At 52.5% G+C, this 24,006-nt stretch overlaps 1 protein-coding gene across 1 annotated transcript; it reads right to left on the bottom strand.

The window, feature by feature from the left end:
- Nucleotides 1–1,784: 1,784 nt before the first annotated feature.
- Nucleotides 1,785–22,987, bottom strand: LOC137361893 (zinc finger E-box-binding homeobox 2-like). Its single transcript, XM_068026494.1, has 7 exons — nt 22,777–22,987; nt 12,613–12,780; nt 11,724–11,926; nt 8,930–9,038; nt 6,942–8,425; nt 2,980–3,160; nt 1,785–2,206 (listed from the first exon to the last, which is right to left on the bottom strand). Exons 1-7 carry the CDS (start codon nt 22,985–22,987, stop codon nt 1,785–1,787), a joined length of 2,778 nt encoding a protein of 925 aa, XP_067882595.1.
- Between the last annotated feature and the right edge of the window lie 1,019 nt (nt 22,988–24,006).

Genomic DNA, 24,006 nt, shown 5'->3' with positions numbered 1-24,006 from the left:
GCTTGAATCTAATCGAGGTGTTCAGGGGGTTTATATATAGAATAACAGATACCCAGGAGTGAGTTACAGACTGGAATCTAATCGAGGAGTTCGGGTGGTTTATATATAGAATAACAGATACCCGGGAGTGAGTTACAGACTGGAATCTAATCGAGGGGTTCGGGGGGTTTATATATAGAATAACAGATACCCGGGAGTGAGTTACAGACTGGAATCTAATCGAGGGGTTCGGGGGGTTTATATATAGAATAACAGATACCCGGGAGTGAGTTGCAGACTGGAATCTAATCGAGCGGTTTGGGGGGTTTATATATAGAATAACAGACACCCAGGAGTGAGTTGCAGACTGGAATCTAATCGAAGGGTTTGGGGGTTTATATATATAATAACAGATACCCGGGAGTGAGTTACAGACTGGAATCTAATCGAGGGGTTCGGGGGGTTTATATATAGAATAACAGATATCCGGGAGTGAGTTACAGACTGGAATCTAATCGAGGGGTTTGGGGGTTTATATATAGAATAACAGATACCCGGGAGTGAGTTACAGACTGGAATCTAATCGAGGGGTTCGGGGGGTTTATATATAGAATAACAGATACCCGGGAGTGAGTTACAGACTGGAATCTAATCGAAGGGTTTGGGGGTTTATATATATAATAACAGATACCCGGGAGTGAGTTACAGACTGGAATCTAATCGAGGGGTTTGGGGGTTTATATATAGAATAACAGATACCCGGGAGTGAGTTACAGACTGGAATCTAATCGAGGGGTTTGGGGGTTTATATATAGAATAACAGATACCCGGGAGTGAGTTACAGACTGGAATCTAATCGAGGGGTTCGGGTGGTTTATATATAGAATAACAGATACCCGGGAGTGAGTTACAGACTGGAATCTAATCGAGGGGTTCTGGGGGTTTATATATAGAATAACAGATACCCGGGAGTGAGTTACAGACTGGAATCTAATCGAGGGGTTCGGGGGGTTTATATATAGAATAACAGATACCCGGGAGTGAGTTACAGACTGGAATCTAATCGAGGGGTTCGGGGTGGTTTATATATAGAATAACAGATACCCGGGAGTGAGTTACAGACTGGAATCTAATCGAAGGGTTTGGGGGTTTATATATAGAATAACAGATACCCGGGAGTGAGTTACAGACTGGAATCTAATCGAAGGGTTTGGGGGTTTATATACAAAATAATGGATACCTGATAATGAATAGTGCATTGAAACAAAATCACTATTATCGCACAAATGTTCATTCTGACCCGCTGACAAACCCACGCAGCACGCTGCCGTGTCCCTCATTTAGGAGCGCCCTGTGCGTTGATTAGCAGCCGCCTCACGCTGAGGCCTTGCCGAGAGGCCAGTCGCGCGCCCGTCTCGACGGGCAAGGCTGCAGTGCGTCGCTGCTCTCGTCCGTCAGCGGCCCAGCACGCAGAGGTGAGATGTCAAGTTGAGATCGCCTTGCCGCAGAATCAACAATCGACTCGGCATCAGTTGGCGTTTGCGGACGAGGGAGTTCCAAACTTCTGCCCCCCCTTTTGTGTGTAGAAGTGTTCCCTCGTTTCAGTCCTGAAAAGGTCTGGCTCTAATCTTTAGACGATGCCCCTCCCCCAACCCCCAAGTCCTAGATCCCCAACCAGTGGAAATAGTTTCTCTGTCTACCCTATCTCTGTTCCCCTTAATTCATTGAACTGGGAGGAGGTTGGGGGGGAGGGGGTGTCACAGTCTCAGGATAAGGGGGATCCAGCCGAGGGGGAGGTGTTAGAGTCATCCATCGACCAAGGTTTCCCTCTCTCTCGCCGTGTCCCCCGGCGCCCTCTTGGGCTTCTCCTCAGTCAAGCCCTGCCGCGACTCTGATTCCTCCCGGACTAACGGGAGGCTCTCCCCGTCCGCCCCCTCCTCCGCTCCCCACCCCTCGGCCGACGCTCCTTGCGATCCGCCAGCTCCCGCATCATTCCCCCCCCCTCCCTCCTTCTCCTCCTCCTCCTCTGCTTCCTCTTCCTCATCCTTCCGGCAGTAGGAGTACCGGTGGTTCATGTGCTGAGAGTAGGAGCCGGAATGGGAGAACCGCTTCCCGCATCTGTCGCAGCGGTAGGGCTTCTCGCCCGAGTGAAGGCGCACGTGCTCGATGAGGTGGTGCTTGTGTTTGAAGGCCTTGGAGCAGATCTCGCACTGGTGTGGGCGTTTCCCTGCGGGAATCAAAGGGACTCGCGTTTAGTTAGTGCCTTTTCAGGACCGCGGAAATGATCTAACCCCCGTGTTGTACCTGTCCTGGGGAGTGTTTGATGGGGACAGTGTAGAGGGAGCTTTACTCTGTATCTAACCCCCGTGTTGTACCTGTCCTGGGGAGTGTTTGATGGGGGACAGTATAGAGGGAGCTTTACTCTGTATCTAACCCCCCGTACTGTACCTGTCCTGGGAGTGTTTGATGGGGACAGTGTAGAGGGAGCTTTACTCTGTATCTAACCCCCGTGTTGTACCTGTCCTGGGGAGTGTTTGATGGGGGACAGTATAGAGGGAGCTTTACTCTGTATCTAACCCCCGTGTTGTACCTGTCCTGGGAGTGTTTGATGGGGACAGTGTAGAGGGAGCTTTACTCTGTATCTAACCCCGTACTGTACCTGTCCTGGGAGTGTTTGATGGGGGACAGTGTAGAGGGAGCTTTACTCTGGATCTAACCCCCGTGTTGTACCTGTCCTGGGGAGTGTTTGATGGGGGACAGTATAGAGGGAGCTTTACTCTGTATCTAACCCCGTACTGTACCTGTCCTGGGAGTGTTTGATGGGGGACAGTGTAGAGGGAGCTTTACTCTGTATCTGACCCGACCCCCCCCGTTTTTTTTTTTTTGATGGGGGACAGTGTAGAGGGAGCTTTACTCTGTATCTGACGCCCCTCAACCTCTTGAGTAAATAAACCAAAAAAAGATTTCAAGGAGAACTGAGCGAGGTTATTTTTCACTCACCTGTGTGCTCATACTTGTGTCTCAGGAGCGAGCTGCTCTTTTGGAAGTTCTTATTGCACTGGTCACAAGGGTAGAGACCGCTCTCTGTTTTCCTCAGTCTCTTTCGGGACGGCCCGCAGTCGAAATTGCTCCCCTCCATTGGTGGCAGGTAGTGCATGGCCTGGCGAGCCAGCAGGTCCCCCTGTGAACGGACTAGAGTAAGGGAAGGAGACAGAAACCGCTTGCCAGGAGGGGCCTTTCGCGCCTAACAACCCTGGTCTCAGCCGCACTGGTTCACGACCGACCCACACGCCCGGCTCCACCCCACCCAAACTCACTGTCACCTCTTTGAACCCCCTACAACCCTCCCTTATCTCTGCAACCTCCTCCAGCCCCTACAGCCTTAATAAGGGATGAGATTAGTGAGAGAGGGTCTTCGACTGAAGGATCAAGATGTAGAATCAATTTGGGTGGAGCTAAGAAACAGCAAACATAGGGAGTTGCTTATAGGCCACCAAACTGCAGTGGTAATGTCAGGCACGGTATAAATCAGGAAATTAGAGGTGCATGTAACATGGGTAACACAATGATAATGGGCGACTTCAATTTACATATAGACAGGGTAGACCTACTCAACGCTCATGTTGTGGAGGATGAATTCCTGGAGTGTGTACGAGATGGGTTTATGGAGCAGTACTTTGAAGAGCTAACTAGGGCACGGACTATTTTAGATTTAGTATTGTGTAATGAAAAAGGACTAATTAATAACCTTGCTGTAAAGGAGCCCTTGGGAAATAGTGACCATAATAATAATAGAATTTTACATTAAGTTTGAAAGTGATCATAGTTAATTCTGAAACTAGGGTCTCCAATCTGAACAAAGGAAACTGTGAAGGTATGAGGGGCAAGTTGGCCATGGTGGATTGGGAAAATAAACGATTTGATGGTAGACAGGCAATGGCTAGTATTTAATGAAGTATTACACTGTTTAACAAATATACATTCCTCTAAGATACAAAAACCCAACAGGAAAGATGAATCAACCGTGGCTAACAAATGGAAATTAAAGATTGCATTAGATCAAAGGAAGTGGCATTTCAGGTCACCAGAAAAAGCGGTAAACCCAAGGATTGGGAGCAATTTAGAATCCAACAAAGGAGGACCAAGGAACTGATAAAGAAAGGGAAAAGAGACTATGAATGCAAGCTAACGAGAAACAGAGGTGGATTGTAAAAGCTTCTTTAGGTATGTGGAAAGGAAAAGATTAGCAAGGAGGCATGTGGGCCCATTGCAGGCAGAGACAGGAGAATAGGGGAATGGCAGAGAACCTAAATTACTTTGTGTCTGTCTTCACGGAGGAAGATACAGAAATACTAGGGAGCCAAGGGACTTGTGAAAATGAGGCACTGAAAGAAATTAGTATTAATAAAGAGGTAGTACTCGAAAAATTTAGGGGATTGAAAGTTGATAAGTTCCCTGGACCGGATGAGCACCATCCCAGAGTGTTGGAGGAGGTGGCTGTAGAGATAGTGGATGCATTGGTGGTTATCTTTCAAAATTCTATAGATTCTCGAAAGGTCCCTGCAGATTGGAAGGTAGCAAATGTAGTCCCACTATTCAAGAAAGGAGGGAGAGAGAAAACGGGGAACTGTAGACCTGTTAGTTTGACGTCAGTAGTGGGGAAAATGTTAGAATCTATTGTAAAGGATGTGATAACTGGACACTTAGAAAATAATGATTATGATTGGGCAGAGTCAACATGGATTTGTGCAAGGGGAAATCATGTTTGACAAACCTGTTGGAGTGTTTTTTGAGGATGTTAATTGTAGCCTAGATAAAGGAGAACCGGGGATGTGGTGTATTTGGAATTTCAGAAGGCTTTTTGATAAGGTCCCACACAGGAGGTTAGTGAACAAAATTAGAGCACATGGGATTGACGGTAATATACTGGAATGGATTGAGAATTGGTTAACAGACAGAAAGCAGAGAGTAGAGCAGGAGTAAATGGGTCATTCTCAGGATGGCAGGCTGTTCCTAGTGGGGGTACCGCGAGGATCAGTGCTGGGGCCACAGCTGTTCAGTCTATATAAATGATTTGGATGCGGGGACCAAATGTAATATTTCCAAATTTGCTGACGAAGCAAAACTAGGAGGGAATGCAAGTTGTGAGGAGGATGCAAGGAGGACTTGGACAGGCTAAGTGAATGGGCAAGAACGTGGCAGATGCAACATAATGTGAATAAGTGTGAGGTGATCCACTTTGGTAGAGAAAAAAAACAGAAAGACAGAGTATTTCTTAAACGGCGAGAGGTTGGGAGGTGTTGAGGTCCAAAGAGACCTGGGTGTCCTTGTTCATGAGTCACTGAAAGCTGGTATGCAGGTGCAGCAAGCAATTAGGAAGGCAAGTGGAATGTTGGCCTTCATTGCAAAGGGTTTTGAGTACAGGAGTAAAGAGGTCTTGCTGCAATTGTATAGAGCCTCGGTGAGACCACAGCTGGAATATTGTGTACAGTTTTGGTCTGCTTATCTAAGGAAGGATATACTTGTCATAGAGGGAGTGCAACGGAGGTTCACCAGACTAATCCCTGGGATGGCGGGATTGGCTTAATGAGGGGAGATCGAGGAGACTGGGCCTGTATTCTCTAGAGTTTCAAAGAATGAGAGGTGATCTCATTCTAACTTACAAAATTGTCACAGGGTGGATGCGGATGGGATGTTTCCCCCTGACTGGTGAGTCTAGAACCAGGGGACACAGTCTCAGAATAAGGGGGTGGCCATTTAAGACTGAGATGAGGAATTTCTTTATGCAAAGGGTGGTGAATCTGTGGAATTCTCCATCCCAGAGGACCGTGGAGGCTCAATCACTGAGCATGTTCAAGACAGAATTCGATAGACTCCTGAATACTACTGACATCAAGGGATATGGGGATAGTGCGGGAAGTGGCTTTGAGGTAAATGATCGACTATGATCCGATTGAATGACAGAGCAGGCTCGATGGGCTGAATGGCCTAAGCTGCCTCCTATGTTCTTATCTCTGTAACCACCTCCCGCCCCAACATCCAATCCAATCTCTGTAACCTCCTCCAGCCCCTACAACCCTCCCAATCTCTGTAACCTCCTCCAGCCCCTACAAGCCTCTCCATCTCTGTAACCTCCTCCAGCCCCGACAACACTCCCTATCTCTGTAACCTCCTCCAGCCCCTACAAGCCTCTCCATCTCTGTAACCTCCTCCAGCTGCTATGACCCTCCAGCCGCTATGACCCTCCCTATCTCTGTAACCTCCTCCAGCCCCGACAACCCTCCCAATCTCTGTAACCTCCTCCAGCCCCTACAAGCCTCTCCATCTCTGTAACCACCTCCAGCCCCTACAACCCTCCCTATCTCTGTAACCCCCTCCAGCCCCTACAACCCTCCCCATCTCTGTAACCTCCTCCAGCCCCTACAAGCCTCTCCACCTCTAACCTCCTCCAGCCCCTATGACCCTCCCCATCTCTCTAACCTCCTCCAGCCCCTACAACCCTCCCCATCTCTGAAACCTCCTCTAGCCCCCACGACCCTCCCTATCTCTGTAACCTCCTCCAGCCCCCACGACCCTCCCTATCTCTGTAACCTCCTCCAGCCCCCACGACCCTCCCTATCTCTGTAACCTCCTCCAGCCCCTATGACCCTCCCTATCTCTGTAACCTCTGTGAAGAGGTGCTTCCTGATATCACCCCTGAACCACGTTGGTTCTAATTTTCAGGTTCTGCCCCCTTGTTCTGGACCTCCCCCCTCCCCATCCCCCCCCCCCCCCCCCCCCACCCCCAACAACATCAGAGGAAATAGCTTCTCTCTATCAAACCTATCGAATCTTTTAATCGTCTTAAGCACCTTTGTCAGATCACCCCTTAATCTCCTACACTCGAGGGAATACAAGCCCAGTCTGTGTGACCCGTCCTGGTAACTTAATCCCTTTTGAACGCAGCCGTCTGTTCTCTTTACCAGAATCATATGTTTGTGCCGGTGCTTCCTCTGCAGTCGAATGTCTTCTCCCAGTATGTAGGCGTAGCCCAGTTGCTGGGGGAATCCGATTGCACTGGAGTCGTGGTAGATTTGCAGACCAGCAGTGGTGTGAAGGAAGGGGTTGTGAAACGGAAAGTTGGGGTACAGCGCGTCCCTGCTTAACCCGTGAAAACCCAATGCTTCTGGGGCCGCCCGCTCTGAGGCGGCAGAGGCTTGCGAGTGGCGCGCCAGGAACGCAGAGCCGGCGGCTTTCCCTTCCCAGGCGTGGTCTGGGATCCGTCCGTCCCCCCCCTCGCCCACTGCGCACTTTGGCAGCGAGAGGTCGAGCGGCTCCGTCTGTGCTTCCTCGGAGGAAGAGGAGGAGGAAGAGTTGGGGGAGCAGGAGGAGGCGGCGGAGAGGTTGAGCGGGGAGGGGGAGGCCCCCGGGGAAATGGTGTGCCTCTTCATCGGCGCCTTGCTCGTCCTGAGAAGCGGGTCGTAGGCCCCCTCCCCGCGGCCGGACAGGGAGGGTGCGGGTTCCGAGGGGGAGCATGGAGAGGCACCCGCCGAGTCCGAAGACGCCTCGAGTCCGGCCCTCTCCTCATCCTCCGTGAGGCCTCGAGGCGGGATGACCCCTGTGGGCCTTGCGAGGAGCCGGCTGCCCGAGTGCGTTTCCTTCCCGAGCTCGCTGCACCCCGCCGTGGGCGATCGTCGGCCACTGCGCCGAATCCCCTCGCTCGGCGGCTCTCGCCAGTCCCCGGCTCCCCGTGCACTGCAGCCCCGCTGGCAGAGGGAAAGCGGGTCGGGGAAGACGCATCGGCATTCCCAGCTGGGCAACGGGAGCACCACCTGCGTGATCAAACTCAGCTGCCCGTTCGACACCTGCCCCGAGCCCAGGCCGCCCAACAAGTCCTCCTCGTACCTCTCCAGCGCGCAGTCGAGCGCGGACCTCGGCCAGGCGCTCCCGAGAGCCGGGAAGGGCGAGTCGGGGCTCGTGACCCCCTCCCGCGTCAACGTCCTGAACCCAGGGCCGGTCTGTCCGCTGCGCCCCCTCGTCCTTTCCCACCCTTCCTGCTTGACCGCCACTGCCCCGGTGGAGAAGATGTCGTTCATGAGCCTAAGGAGGCTCTGCTCTGCTGAACCAGTGAGGTTCCTGGTGCCGTCCGAGTACCCGATTTGGCCATCGTTCGGGGTCCAGGTGCCTGCTGCTTCCATCCTCCCGTTGACCGGTCCCAGGCAGCGGTCGGACTCCTGGGGCAGGCGCGAGCCCTCGGGGTCCCTCTGCTCCGCTGGCGGGTCATTGCCTTTCTGGGGCCCGTAGGTGGTCAGGGGAAACGCGGCCAGGGTGGGCAGTGCCCCCCTCAACCCCCCCGGCCCCTTGCCGAGAAAGAGGCCGATGCATTTCTTGTTGCTCAGGTGAGAGCTGTACGATCCCGAGTGGGAAAACCTCTTCTTGCAGTTTGCACATTCATAGGGTTTCTCCCCTGCAAAGGAATGAAAAGCGGGATTACATCAGGGAAGGAGGGTATCTGTCTCTTTTCCCCCTCCTGCACTGTCGGAGAGTCAGTACCGAGGGAGCGCCGCAGTGTCTGAGGTCCAGTACCAAGGGAGTGCCGCACTGTCGGGGGGCAGTACTGAGGGAGTGCCGCACTGTCGGGGGGCAGTACTGAGGAGCTCCGCACTGTCGGGCAGTACCGAGGGAGCGCCGCAGTGTCTGAGGTCCAGTACTGAGGGAGTGCCGCATTGTCGGGGGGCAGTACTGAGGGAGTGCCGCATTGTCGGGGGGCAGTACTGAGGGAGCGCCACACTGTCGGAGGGACAGTATGGAGGTTGGAGGGCTGTAGCACAGAGCAAGGCAGAGAGACAAGGCCCTCTGCCCTCTAACCAGCTGTTAGGGGCCTGCCTCATCCTCAAGGTCCTCCTCCAGACCCTCCGTCTCGTGGGGGCTGCGTCTTGCTGCAGCCCTGGACAGACCGCTCTGGACTTACCGCTGTGTATGCGTATGTGCTCCTTTAGGTGATGTTTGTACTTGAAAGCTTTTCCACACTCGGGGCACTTGAACCTCCGCTCCCCGGCGCTGTCACCTGCTGTTTGAACCTGTGAGGCATCGCAACAAGACAGATCGTGAGTTGTACAGGTTCCTGCGCTCGCTGACCTACATTACCTCCCAGTATGGCAACACCTTCATTTTATAATTCTCACCCTTGTTTTTCAAATCCCTCCATTTAATCTATTAAATCTATTATTAAGGAAGTCATAACAATGCACTTTTTAAAGCACAGTACGTTTAGAAAAAGTTAGCATGGTTTTACTAAAGGGAGATTCTATTTGACAAATTTATTGGAGTTTTTTGATGATGTAACTAGGAGGGTAGATAAAGGGGCACCAGTAGATGTAGTATACCTGGATTTGCAAAAGGCATTCGATAAGGTGCCGCATAAAAGGTTACTAGACAAGATAAGGGCTCATGGAGTTGGGGGGTAATATATTAGCGTGGATAGAGGATTGTTTAACAGACAGGAAGCAGAGAGTGGGCATAAACAGAGCATTTTCAAGTTGGCAGGCAGTGAATAGCAGAGTGCCGCAAGGATCAGTGCTGGGGCCTCAGTTATTTACACTCTATATTAATGACTTAGACAAAGAGACAGAGAGTAATGTATCCAAGTCTTTATTTAAATTCATTCATGGGCTGTGGGCGTCGCTGGCTAGGCCAGCATTTATTGGCCATCCCTAATTGCCCTTGAGGTGGTGGTGGTGAGCTGCCTCCTTGAACCGCTGCAGCCCATGTGGGGTAGGTGACACCCACAGTGCTGTTAGGAAGGGAGTTCCAGGATTTCGACCCAGCGACAGAGAAGGAACGGCCGATATAGTTCCAAGTCAGGATGGTGTGTGACTCGGAGGGGAACTTGCAGGCGGTGGTGTTCCCATGCATCTGCCGCCCTTGTCCTTCTAGGTGGTAGAGGTCGCGGGTTTGGAAGGTGCTGTCGAAGGAGCTTTGGTGAGTTGCTGCAGTGCGTCTTGTCGATGGTACACACTGCTGTGTGCAGTTTTGGTCTCCAGATTTAAGAAAGGATAGGCTTGCATGGGAGGCAGTACAACGAAGGTTCACTAGATTGTCCCTGGGATGAGATGCTGAGTAAAGTGGGCCTCTCTTTCTCGCTGGAGTTTAGGAGAATGAGAGGCGATCTGATTGAAGCACACAAGATTCTGAAGGAGATTGATGGGATAGTCACTGAAAGGTTGTTTCCGCTGGTCGGGGAATCTTAAAAACACGGGGGCACAGTCTCAGGATAAGGGGCTGATCATTTAGGACTGAGATGAGGAAAAATAATTTCACTGAGGGTTTGTGAATCTTTGGGATTCTCCATTGTTTAAGCTGGGATAGACAGATTTTTGGTCTCTCGGAATCGAGGGATGAGGGGGGCGGGCGGGAAAGTGGAGTTGAATCCGACAATCAGCCACGATTATATTGAATGGCGGAGCATGCTCGATGGGGCATATGGTCTACTCCTGCTCGCATTTCTTGTGCGTTTTTTGTGTGTTCGCGGTCTCTCTCTCTCTCTCTCTCTCTCTCTCTCTCTCTCTCTCACTCTCTCTGATCACCCAAGTCTGTCTTTCTCTTTCCCCGTAGCTCTCCCTCCTTCCATCCCTCCCCCCTCCCCAGCGCGCGCTCTCTTTCTTTCTCTCTCTGCTCCGTCGCCAGGAAACAAATGCTATAATTTTGGATTATTCAAAGTCAGAAAAAAAAAAAGTAATTGAAAGTTGCTGTCGACTGGGCTGCAATTATCTGGTAGACTGTAGGAATTTCAAAGTTGTTCAGTGACCAATCTCTCATTATCTCAAGCTCCCAACAGGAAGCAAGTTTCACACACTGGGTATATATAAAGCACCGAGTGTTCCTCCAGCATAACTCTGCGTCTCACTACAAACCCCAAACGGAATAACAATCCTTCACTGAGTTTACTTTAAATCAGTCGAAACCCCGTGACTCGTCATTCGTTTGGGAAACGCTTGTTACCCTTGGGCCGACCCAGCATCTGACGTTCCCCATTCCTGCCCTGACTGGTATCCCGTGTTGCAGAATGTGTTGTCCCACGCTCGGAGAGTCTGGGTTGTCGGCCGCTTATAAATCTATGTCGTTTCCCCACCCCCACCGCTCTTTCTCTCCCCTCTTACCTCTTGCTCTCTCTCCCACCGCGCCTCTTCGTTCCCTCCTTTCATCTCCCCACGCTTCTCTCTCTCTCTCTTGCGCTCCCCCTCAAGATGACGACAGGTTCAGAGAAGGTAGACGAGGGAAGGCTGTTCCCGTTAGCTGAAGGTACAAGTGCTGGGGGGGGGGGGGGGACGGCGCGGGAGACACAGATTTGGGCGAGAGGTGCGGGGGTGGGGGGTGGGGGGAATGTGAGGAAGAACTTTTTTTAACGCGGCGAGTGGTAATGAGCGGGAACTCGCTGCCCGCAAGGGCGGTGGAAACGGAAATTGGACAGGCGCCTGAGGGGGAATAGACTTGCGGGTATACGGGGATAGAGCGGGGTCGGGGGGAATAGGGCTGACTGGATTGCTCTGCAGAGAGACGGCATGGACTCGATGGACCAAATGGCCTTCTCCTCTGCTGTAAATGACTCTTCCCCTTCCTTCCCCACCCCCCTCACTCACACTCTCTCACCAACCCTCCTGACCGCGTCATCGCGACCGTACAGGTTGCGACTTCTCCCTTTACCCGACTCCCCTTGATTGAGCTCCGGGGCGGAGAGCATCCCCAACCCAGAGTCGCCGTCTCACCTGATCCAGGCACCGCCGGTGGAGGGCCGCGTGCCGGTCCAGCTGCCCTCGCTGGCTGAACGAGTAGCCGCAGAGCGCGCAGACGAAGCAGCCCTCCGCCGTCCTCTCGTGGCGGCTGGCGATGTGCTCCTTCAGGGCGCTGAGCCTCTTGTATCCCCGGTTGCAGTAGGGGCAGGCCAGGAGCTGCGCGAAGGCCTTGGGCTCTGAGGGACAAGGGGGGGGGGGGTTGTTGGGAGGTCGAAAGAGAGAGATTCCGTCAAAGGCCTGTTCCTAGAAATCACCCGCGGCCACTGGAAGCCGAGCCCCATCGTCCAGGCCAACGCTGCCGGTGCTCCCTGAGTACGCGCCCTCCGGCTAACTGGACACGTCAAACCAAGAACCCCAACCCCAGCTCTCAGGCGGGCACAAAAAATTCCCCGGACGCTGTCGCGGGGAGTGGCGTTCTCCCTGGGGTGGGGTGGGGTGGGGTGGGGGGGCCCGATGTTGACCGACATCGCTAACAGAAAAAAAAAAATGTATCTGGCTCATTACCGCATCGCCGTTCGCAGGATCTTGCTGTGCGCAAATCGGCCGCCGCGTTCCCCGGCAGGGCGTCCCGAGGGTGGTGAAAGGCGTCCGAAAAATGCAGGGTGAGAAACTGAAGGGCGCAGGGCCGGCGGGCGGGCGAGATTGCGCGCGTGACGGGTCCGAAAGGCTTGCTCCCAGTATGGTCCATGATTCCGTGGAACGCAAGTGGGGGGAGGTCCCGACGACGGGGCTGAGTGACAACGCACCGGCCTGGAGAGTGCCGGCTGGCTATCCGACTGTGGGCGGCATCGCGGCCCTAACCAGTCCCCCTTCTTTATCACCCCCACCCCCCCCCCCCCCCGCCCCGCCCAGCCTTTGGTACCTTCGATATGCTCGTCCTGAAACGATGTCTTGTGTTCAACGTCGCAAGCGGTTGATGGATTGTCGGAGCCAGCCCTGTTCGACTGGTAGTGGGTCAGCTCTCCAACTTCACTTATTTCTTTGGTTCTCGTCCCTTCCTCCTCATGGACGCCCTCTCCCTCAGTGAGACCTGGGAACGCAGAAAGAACCAGGGATCCGATCAGGGAACCGTACAGCACAGGAGGAGGCCGTTCGGCCCATCGCGCCTGTACCAGATCTTGGAGTGCATGATCCTATTAGTTCCCCACTCCAGAGGATGTGAATCCAGCAATCCAGACTGCTACTCCCGGTGCCAGTGCCGAGGGAGCGCTGCGCTGTCGGAGGGTTCCAACAGTGACCACAAAATGGTCGCCCAGCGGGGAGACCAAACGCAGACCAGGTGACCGCTTTGCGGGACGCCTCCGCTCAGTCCGAAAGCACGACCCCCGAGCTTCCGGTCGCTCGACATTTCGACGCTCCCCCCGTCCCCCCCTTGCTCTCGTGCCAACATCTGTCGTTGGCCTGCTCCAGTGTTCCAGTGAACATCAACGCAAGCTCGAGGTGCAGCAGCTGATCTTTCGATCGGGCACTCTACAGCCTCGCGGACTCAACATTGAGTTCAATAATGTCAGAGCATGGCTGGCCTTTTTAATATTTTATTTTTTAACCACGTACCTGTTTTTCATGTCGTGGGAGCTGCTCACTCTCTCTGGACTAATGCTTTGTGTTTCACCACAAGCATTAACACATGCTTCGCCTTTGCCCCAGTACAGATGTGTTCTTTTATCTCCCTCTGCCCTGTCAAACACCTTCCCCTTTGATCTCTCCGCCACCCCTCTCCCCTTCACTTGCTCAAAACCAAATTATTTTCTAACCTTTGCCAGTTCTGATGAAGGGTCACAGACCCGAAACGGTAACTCTGCTTCTCTCTCCACAGATGCTGCCAGACCTGCTGAGTACTTCCAGCACTTTTATTTTAATCCCACTTGGCCCCCGCTCTCTTCCCCCGTAGCCTCGTATCATATCACGATCAGGGGGTTTGTGGTGTTACAAGCACAGGGTGGGTGGATGTTACAAGCACAGTCCTGATAATAGGCAGTGGGGGATGGTGCAGCTTTGGGTGAAACTTGCACACCAGTTGCGTCTTTAGTGTCGATTCTTCGAAAAGCGCAGGGCGGCTGCCATGCTGCCCAGCCTTTGACTGGGTGGTAAAGCCAGTCAGAGTACCCAACTCACCAATTCCCAGTGACTCGGAGTGAGCCAAGCGGCCTGTGACTGTGCTCACCTCCTACGCTGTTAACTTAGCAACTGTTGAGGTTAACCCCAAGGCAGTGACACAGAGCTTTTTCCCAGGCCCCAGCTATGAGGCTGAGACTTGGCTTTCTGCGTGGAGTTGAGCCCTCGCTCATTTCGAAAGACAACAAACAGCAACGCTCGCGCTCTCCTTTCGAGAGGGAGCCGCAGCCCTCGTGGCTCGAAGGAGCGGCCAAGAGCGGGCGAAGATTCTCGCATCTGCTGCTTTGTTCCCATCGGGGGGGGGGGGGGGGGAATATTTTTTAAAAAGAGAGTCTGGAGGGGTGACGAGCAGCGGAGGGGAAGAGGGGCAGTGAGAGACGCACAGAAAGTCACAGAGATAGAGCGAGGGACAGCTGGAGAACGGGAACTCGCCTCCCAGGAGGGTGGTGGAGGCGATGAACGATTTCGGAAGGAGATTTGACGGGCGCTCGAGGGGGGAACAGACTGGCAGGGCTAACGCCAGAATGGCTGCCTCCTGTGTCGTGAATGACGCCGGCAGAGAGGGAGTGGTGCTGTTTTACGGCGACGTTAAACCGAGGCCCCCGTCTTCCCTCCCCGGTGGGGGGGGGGGGGCCGTGTATGTAAAAGATCCCACAGCCGCTGCAGGAAGTGGAGCAGGGGGGAGGTGGGTGGAGTTCTCCCCGGTGTCCTTGGGGCCAATATGTGTCCCTCGACCAACATCACTTGAAAAAAACATTATTTTTTTTATATATATAAAAGACGGATTATCCGGTCATTTATCATGCTGCTGTTTGTGGGATCTTGCTGTGTGCAAATCGTCTGCCGCCTTTCCTACGTTACAACAGCGGATGCAGTTCCAGAAAAAAAAAAGCTAAGGTTTCGAGCGGCAGCGCGGAGCGTTCGGGGGGTGGGGGGGGAATGCGAGCCCTCTTTCTACCTCCCCTCCCGGTCCGCCTTCCCGCCGGGTTTACCTGCCGTGAGCTCCCTGGGAGCCTGCCCGGCCCAGGCCCCACCGTCCCGTCCTCCTCCGCCGCCGGCCTCTCCCCTTCCCCCTTCAGCTCCTCGCCCCACCCACGCCGGGCCGCCTCCCGCCATCCCCGAGGCTCTCGACTGCGTTGGGGGTTGGGGGGGGGAGGGGAATGTTCAGAGAGAGGGTGAGTAGCAGCGGAACGAGCAGGCGCGGCCAGAGCGAAGCTTCGATAAACATTTACAGAGAGAGAGAGAGAGATAGGAAACAAAAAGTGAGAGAGAGGTTTGACTCAGCGTTCTAACCACAAGTTGCAGGGTTAAACTCGCACTCAAATAGAAACCATCGAAAAGAAAGATCTGTTATTGATTGTAGAATTGTAGGACAGTAGAACACAAATTGAGGCCATTCGGCCCATTGTGCATGTGCTGGCTCTTTGAAAGATCTATCCAATTAGTCCCCAACCCCCACATCCCTGCAAATTTTTCCCCCTTCCAGTATTTATCCAATTCCGCCCCCCCTTTTGAAAGTTACTATTGAATCTGCTTCCACCGCCCTTTCAGGCAGCGCGTTCCAGATCACAACAGCTCCCCGCGTTCCTCGACCCTCCGACAGCACGGCACTCCCTCGGCTCCGACAGGGCCGCGCTCACTCGGCGATCCATTTTTACCCCTCAACCAACATCAGTTTTTTTTTTCTTTAAATGGAAAAAAAACTGATCGCCCGGTCGTTATCGCGTTGCTGTTCGTGGGATCTTGCTGTGCGCAAACGGGCCGCAGCAGGTGGCCCCGCTTCAGGAGAGAGTACTTAACCGGCCGTGAGGCGCCCCGGGACGTCTTCGGGTGGTGAAAGGGCGCCGGGGGCAACGCAAGTCTCTGTACGAGGGAGCGATTCATGAAATTGAAGATATTCGCCCCACCCCCCCCCAGTTAATTCGGAGGAACACTATCGAATCTGCTTCCTTTGGAGTTGGGGGGGGGGGGGGGAGTGGTTTAAGTAGAATCAGACTGGGAAACGGGGAGGGGGCGCCAGCGGAAGATAATGTGTGAGCAGAAAAGGAGGGGGCCTGTTGGAGAAGGGATGGAAATGGACGATGAAAAGCAAATCGTTTGCCGTGCGGTCATTTACCGACCAGCAAGGACAGCGAGTTCCCGTGCAACCCGTGGGTTAACAAGGCAGGACGCGCTGGGTTGGGAATTCCGAGAAGTGTTTCAACACACCCGTGTAAAATTTGTTCCATGCTCCCCTTCGCTAATCATCTCCACCATCACGCCCCCACCACCACCTACAGTTGTTCAGCAATGTCCTTTTATGGATCCTGGTTTTTTTTCATTGAACTGAGAACACATTTCGTCAATCAAGAACGTTTTGCTCTCAAGAGTAGTCAGCCTTGACTCAGCTGTGACTCTCTCTCTCTCTCTCTCTCGCTCTCTCTGTGCCCCTGAGTCAGAAGGTTGTGGGTTCGAACCCCCACTCCGGAGAGTTCAGCCTCGTAACCCATTCTGCTAGTCCCACAGGCGGTACTGAGGGAGCGCCGCACAGTCGGAGGGTCAGTACTGAGGGAGCGGCAGTGCTGAGGGAGCGCCGCACAGTGGGAGGGTCAGTGCTGAGGGAGCGCTGCGCTGTCGGAGGGTCAGTGCTGAGGGAGCGCCGCGCTGTCGGAGGGTCAGTACTGAGGGAGCACCGGGCTGTTGGAGGGTCAGTGCTGAGGGAGCGCCGCGCTGTCGGAGGGTCAGTGCTGAGGGAGTGCCGCGCTGTCGGAGGGTCAGTGCTGAGGGAGCGCCGCACTGTGGGAGGGTCAGTGCTGAGCGAGTGCCGCGCTGTGGGAGGGTCAGTGCTGAGGGAGTGCCGCGCTGTCGGAGGGTCAGTGCTGAGGGTGCGCCGCGCTGTCGGAGGGTCAGTGTTGAGGGAGCGCCGCGCTGTCGGAGGGTCAGTGCTGGGGGAGCGCCGCGCTGTCGGAGGGTCAGTACTGAGGGAGCGCCGCGCGGTCGGAGGGTCAGTGCTGGGGGAGCGCCGCGCTGTCGGAGGGTCAGTACTGAGGGAGCGCCGCGCTGTCGGAGGGTCAGTGCTGGGGGAGCGCCGCGCTGTCGGAGGGTCAGTGCTGAGGGAGCGCCGTGCTGACGGAGGGTCAATGCTGAGGGAGCGCCGCACTGTCGGAGGGTCAGTGCTGAGGGAGCGCCGTGCTGTCGGAGGGTCAGTGCTGAGGGAGCGCCGCGCTGTCGGAGGGTCAGTGCTGAGGGAGCGCCGCGCTGTCGGAGGGTCAGTGCTGAGGGAGTGCCGCACTGTCGGAGGGTCAGTGCTGAGGGAGTGCCACTCCTCCATGATATACCATAGAATACTTTCACCAGCTCTGTGGCACTTCGGGGCGGTCCTGAGGGGGTGCAAGGCGCCGGGGAAACCCGAGTCCCGTCTATTATTTTTCTTGTAGATCCGGGATTGCGCGACAGGTGACATATTTGGAGCGTGCGGGATCCTGCGGATCTCCAATCGACGGCAGTGACGGGACCCGGGAACCTTTCGCAGACGCTGAGAGGCTGATATCAGAGACGGCAATCCATTTGCAGGGAGGTTTTTAACTAGTCAGCCTTTTGCAGGCAGTAGAAAGGAACATTAAAAAAAAAACACCCACAGTGACTGGTGCAGAAGAATTAAAATCTGCAGAAATTGTCAGTGTGCTTATCTGCGTTAGACTATGATGATGATGATATCAGCTAGATTGAAGATTTCTTATATTCTAATCTGTCCTCAGCTATTTTGAAGATAGGAGTGAAGCCTACACACACACACACACACACAGAGCAAACTATTTCAGCTGCTGTGCTGAGTGTAATATCAGGGCCGAGGAACAAGGCTGAGGCCTGAGCAGGGAGTTGAGTCCCGGGTGAATAGTTGGCTATCAGGTCCAGCTTCCGAGACGCGGGTGAAGGGTCGACTCTGGGTGAAGCGTTCTCAGCTCGAAAACTAATTCGTCGGCAGAGCTGGAATCCTAGGAACGTAGGAGTTGCCACACCATAACGGACCAAGGGTCACTTTGCAGCCCCTGTGGTATATCGTGGAGGACGGCTGGCCCCTGTTGTATGCTACAGAGAATATATTCCCGAGATTCTGGAAGGTTCCAGCCGATTGGAAGACACAAGTGTAAAGGCCCCTATTCAAGAAGGGAGGGAGACAGAAAGCAAGAAACTGCAGGCCCGTCATCCTATGTCATTGGGAAAATGCTAGAATCTGCTACAAAGGAAGGGCATTGAGAAAATCATAATTTAATTGGACAGAGTCAGCATGGTTCTGTGAAAGGGAAATTGTGTTTGACAAATTTATCGGAGTTCTTTGAGGGTGTAACTAGCAGGGTGGATAAAGGGGAGCCCTGTGGATGTAGCGTATTTGGGTTTCCTATAGGCATTCGATAAGGTGCCACATAAAAGGTTATGACACAAGAATAGAGCTCGTGGTGTTGGGGGTAACATATTAGCATGGATAGAAGGTTGGCAAACTGTAACTAGTGGAGTGCCTCAACTATTTGCGATCTATATTAATGTCTTGGATGAAGGGACCGAGTGTGTTGTAGGGATATGGATAGGTTAAGTGAGTGCAAATATTTAGCAGATAGAGTATAACGTGGTGAAATGTGAGGTTGTTCACTCTGGCAGGAAGAACAGAAAAGCACAGTATAATTTACACAAAGAGAGACTGCAGAATGCTGCGGTACAGAGGGATCAGGGTGCCCTCGTACGTGAACGACAAAAAGTTAGCATGCGGGTACAGCAAGTAATTAGGAAGGCAAAGGGAATGTTGGCCTTTATTGCAAGGGGGATGGAGTATAAAAGTAGGGAAGTGCCGTTACAACTGTACAGGGCTTTGGCGAGACCGCACCTAGAGTACCCGCGTGCACTTTTGGTCGCCTTCCTTAAGGAGGGATATACCTGCATCGGAAGCAGTTCAGAGAAGGTTCACTAGGCTGATGCCTGGGATGAAGGGGTTTGTCTTATGAGGAAAGGTTGGGGCCTGTACTCGAGAGTTTAGATGAATGACAGGTGATCGTATTGAAACATATAGGATTGTGAGGGGGCTTGACAGGGTAGATGCTGAGAACATGTTTCCCCTCGTGGGGGAATCTAGAACTAGAGAACACAGTTTCTGAATAAAGGGGGGGGATCTCCCATTCAAGACGGAGATGAGGAGGAATTTCTGCTGTGAGGGCGAGTATTCTTTGGAATTCTCTTCCCCAGACAGCAGTGGAGTCTGGGTCATATTCAATATTGAATGATGAATTAGACAGATTTTTGATCTAAAAAGGGAGGCAAGGGTTATGGGGGTGTGCTGGGGGGAGTCGGCTGGAACGTGAAATTAAGGCCACAATCAGATCAGCCATGGACTTATTGAAGGACGGAGCGGGCTGAATGGCCTACTCCTATTTCTTAAGATCTTATGTAATAGCAGACCCCATGCATGGTATAGAGAATAGCAGCCCCTGTGTATATTACAGAGAATAGCAGCCCTGTGTATATTACAGAGAATAGCAGCCCCCGTGTATATTACAGAGAAATAGCAGTCCCCGTGTATATTATAGAGAATAGCAGTCCCCGTGTATATTATAGAGAATAGCAGTCCCCGTGTATATTATAGAGAATAGCAGTCCCCGTGTGTATTATAGAGAATAGGAGTCCCCGTGTATATTATAGAGAATAGCAGTCCCCGTGTATATTATAGAGAATAGCAGTCCCCGTGTATATTATAGAGAATAGCAGTCCCCGTGTATATTATAGAGAATAGCAGTCCCTGTCTATATTATAGAGAATAGCAGTCCCCGTGTATATTAGAGAATAGCAGTCCCCGTGTATATTAGAGAATAGCAGCCCCCGTGTATATTAGAGAATAGCAGCCCCCGTGTATATTGTAGAGAATAGCAGCCCCCGTGTATATTGTAGAGAATAGCAGCCCCTGTGTATATTGTAGAGAATAGCAGCTCCCGTGTATATTAGAGAATAGCCGCCCCCGTGTATATTACAGAGAATAGCAGTCATTGTGTACATTCTGGAGAATAGCAGTCCCTGTGTATATTATAGAGAATAGCAGTCCCCGTGTATATTAGAGAATTAGCAGTCCCCGTGTATATTAGAGAATAGCAGCCCCCGTGTATATTGTAAGAGATAGCAGCCCCTGTGTATATTGTAGAGAATAGCAGCTCCCGTGTATATTAGAGAATAGCCGCCCCCGTGTATATTACAGAGAATAGCAGTCATTGTGTACATTCTGGAGAATAGCAGTCCCTGTGTATATTATAGAGAATAGCAGTCCCCGTGTATATTAGAGAATAGCAGTCCCCGTGTATATTAGAGAATAGCAGCCCCCGTGTATATTGTAGAGAATAGCAGCCCCCGTGTATATTGTAGAGAATAGCAGCCCCTGTGTATATTGTAGAGAATAGCAGCTCCCGTGTATATTAGAGAATAGCCGCCCCCGTGTATGTTACAGAGAATAGCAGCTCCCGTGTATGTTACAGAGAATAGCAGCTCCCATGTATATTACAGAGAATAGCAGCTCCCGTGTATATTAGAGAATAGCAGCTCCCGTGTATATTACAGAGAATAGCAGCTCCCGTGTATATTGTAGAGAATAGCAGCCCCCGTGTATATTGTAGAGAATAGCAGCCCCTGTGTATATTGTAGAGAATAGCAGCTCCCGTGTATATTACAGAGAATAGCAGCTCCGTGTATATTAGAGAATAGCCGCCCCGTGTATGTTACAGAGAATAGCAGCTCCCATGTATATTACAGAGAATAGCAGCTCCCGTGTATATTAGAGAATAGCAGCTCCCGTGTATATTAGAGAATAGCAGCTCCCGTGTATATTACAGAGAATAGCAGCTCCCGTGTATATTACAGAGAATAGCAGTCACCATGTATATTACAGAGAATAGCAGCCCCCGTGTATATTACAGAGAATAGCAGCCCCGTGTATATTATAGAAAATAGCAGTCCCCGTGTATATTAGAGAATAGCAGCCCCTGTGTGTATTATAGAGAATAGCAGCCCCGTGTATATTATAGAGAATAGCAGCCCCTGTGTATATTATAGAGAATAGCAGTCCCCGTGTATATTAGAGAATAGCAGTCCCTGTGTGTATTATAGAGAATAGCAGTCCCCGTGTATATTAGAGAATAGCAGTCCCTGTGTATATTAGAGAATAGCAGTCCCTGTGTGTATTATAGAGAATAGCAGCCCCCGTGTATATTATAGAGAATAGCAGTCCCCGTGTATATTATAGAGAATAGCAGTCCCCGTGTGTATTATAGAGAATAGCAGTCCCCGTGTGTATTATAGAGAATAGGAGTCCCCGTGTATATTATAGAGAATAGCAGTCCCCGTGTATATTATAGAGAATAGCAGTCCCCGTGTATATTATAGAGAATAGCAGTCCCCGTGTATATTATAGAGAATAGCAGTCCCCGTGTATATTATAGAGAATAGCAGTCCCGTGTATATTATAGAGAATAGCAGTCCCCGTGTATATTATAGAGAATAGCAGTCCCCGTGTATATTATAGAGAATAGCAGTCCCTGTGTTGTATTATAGAGAATAGCAGCCCCCGTGTGTATTATAGAGAATAGCAGCCCCGTGTATATTATAGAGAATAGCAGTCCCCGTGTATATTACAGAGAATAGCAGTCCCCGTGTATATTACAGAGAATAGCAGTCCCTGTGTATATTACAGAGAATAGCAGTCCCTGTGTATATTACAGAGAATAGCAGTCCCCGTGTATATTACAGAGAATAGCAGTCCCTGTGTATATTACAGAGAATAGCAGTCCCTGTGTATATTACAGAGAATAGCAGTCCCTGTGTATATTATAGAGAATAGCAGTCCCGTGTATATTACAGAGAATAGCAGTCCCTGTGTATATTACAGAGAATAGCAGTCCCTGTGTATATTACAGAGAATAGCAGCCCGTGTATATTACAGAGAATAGCAGCCTCTGTGTGTATATTATAGGAAATTTATTCTGTTTGTCTGTAGTTTAGCTGTGAGTAATTAAAAGTCTTTGGGCAACCTACCCATTAATCTGAAAACTAAATGCACAACAGGATTCGTTCTCGCAATAATTATCCTATTGCATACACAACAAAGCTGTGTGTGTGTGTGTGTGTGTCTGTCTCTGTCTGCCTGACAACAAAGTGTGCTCGAAACCAGAGCCTAGGAACTGCTGCACAGTAGGTTATTGTCTGTAAGACACGCAATGGTGAAAAACAGCAACCCAATGAATGGAGAGGAGGGCACCACCAGCAAAATGCACCCCTTTGTATATCCACCGTGCCCCCCGGCGTACGATAAACGGAGACCATGAGTCAGGCGGTCACTCTGCATTGCCCCTCCCTTCCTCCGACCCTGACACTGACGGTTGTTGTATTTCCAGCACATCACTCTCCCGAGCAGTAAACCCAAACCCTCCGCGCACTTGGGGACAGCGCAACGGATGGGTCAGAAGGGGCATCTGACAGGGGTGGGGAGGTGCTCGATCGATTCCCGTTGCTGTCGCCCTTGTGTCTCAAAAATCCTCCTCCTCTTCCTCCCCCCACCCCATGGTTCTTTTGCCGATTTATCTTAAATCTGTGTCCCTCTGGTTACTGACCCTCCCGCCACCGGAAACAGCTTCTCTCTCTCTCTCTCTCTCTACTCTATCCAAACCCCCCCTCCTGATTCCGAACGCCTCGATTAAATCTCCCCCTTAACCTTCTCTGCTCCGAGGAAGAACAATCCCAGCTTCTCCCAGCCTCTCATGCCTGATATGTCCTTTGTGCACCTACACCCCAGTTTCTTGACACAGTTGCAAATATTGTCGCCTGCTCGGGGTTTTCTGAAACATGGCTGTGCACTGCTTACATATTTAGAGTCTAAATGAGTAACCCTCCGCCATCTGGGTCTCACCCGCTGTGTAGGCGGGCTCAGATTTTGCAGCATTCAGAAAGCCTGTTTCATGTGGTTGCTGCCTCAGTCTGTCGGCAGTTCGGCCAGCTTTCCGTCTCGTTAGCTTGAAATCGAACCCTCCGGGGCACCGGCCGATGGCGGAGTGGGCGCCGCGACTGAGATCCTCCTGGTCTGCCCGGCTGCACGAGACGTCCCGGCCTCGAGTCCCCATCCCCTTCCGAAACCCGCTTCCCGAGCTGTGCAGTCAGCCGACGCTGCTCGACGCCTTACCCCCATCGCCTACGCCCTCTACCCCTCAGACGAACTCTCTAAACCCTTCCGCCCATTAGTTCCCCACATTCCCCACCCACTCTTCCGTCTCCCTCTCCAGACCCCGGCCTCTAATCCCTCTCCTAACTGTTTGGGGGAGCTCGCTGTGGGCAAATTGGCGAACGCACATCCAACATTAAAACAGCGCCACACTGTCGGAGGGTCGGTACTGAGAGAGACCGCCGCGCTGTCGGAGGGTCAGTGCTGAGGGAGCGCCGCACTGTCGGAGGGTCAGTGCTGAGGGAGTGCCGCACTGTCGGAGGGTCAGTGCTGAGGGAGTGCCGCACTGTCAGAGGGTCAGTGCTGAGGGAGCGCCGCACTGTCGGAGGGTCGGTACTGAGGGAGTGCCGCACTGTTGGAGGGTCAGTACTGAGGGAGTGCCGCACTGTCGGAGCGTCAGTGCTGAGGGAGTGCCGTGCTATTGGAGGGTCTGTGCTGAGGGAGTGCCGCGCTGTCGGACGGTACCGTCTTTCAGATGAGACGTTAAACCGAGGGTCCCCGTCCGCCCTCAGACGTGCGTCAAAGATCACGGACCACAATTTCGAAGAATAGCTGGGGGTCGGGGTGGGGGGTGGGTGGGGAGGTGGTGGAGGGAGTTTTCCCCTCCCCCCTTCCGCCCTAGGACTTGAGGCCCACATTTATCACCCCCAGCACCATCAACGGACAGATGATGCGGCCAACTGTGGCATCGCTGTCTGTGGGATCTTGCTGTCCGCAAACTGGCTACCCCACCCCCCACCAGTACTCGGAAGGCAATTAGCATTCACCCGTGGCGGTTGGGGGTGGCATTTGCACATCTCTGAGGTTCTCTGAGCCTGGGAACGGTGGGACATTGGGCTGCGTTGAATTCTTGTGTGTTTTCCTGGGAGCCGGGAAGCAACCACCGTGTCCTTCAGGTTAAACTGCGGGATTGCCTGGGTC

The sequence above is a fragment of the Heterodontus francisci genome, unplaced genomic scaffold, assembly GCF_036365525.1.
Source record: "Heterodontus francisci isolate sHetFra1 unplaced genomic scaffold, sHetFra1.hap1 HAP1_SCAFFOLD_1222, whole genome shotgun sequence".
Classification (NCBI taxonomy): domain Eukaryota; kingdom Metazoa; phylum Chordata; class Chondrichthyes; order Heterodontiformes; family Heterodontidae; genus Heterodontus; species Heterodontus francisci.
Note: the sequence above shows the minus strand (reverse complement) of the source record. Positions and strands in the feature narration are given on the sequence as shown.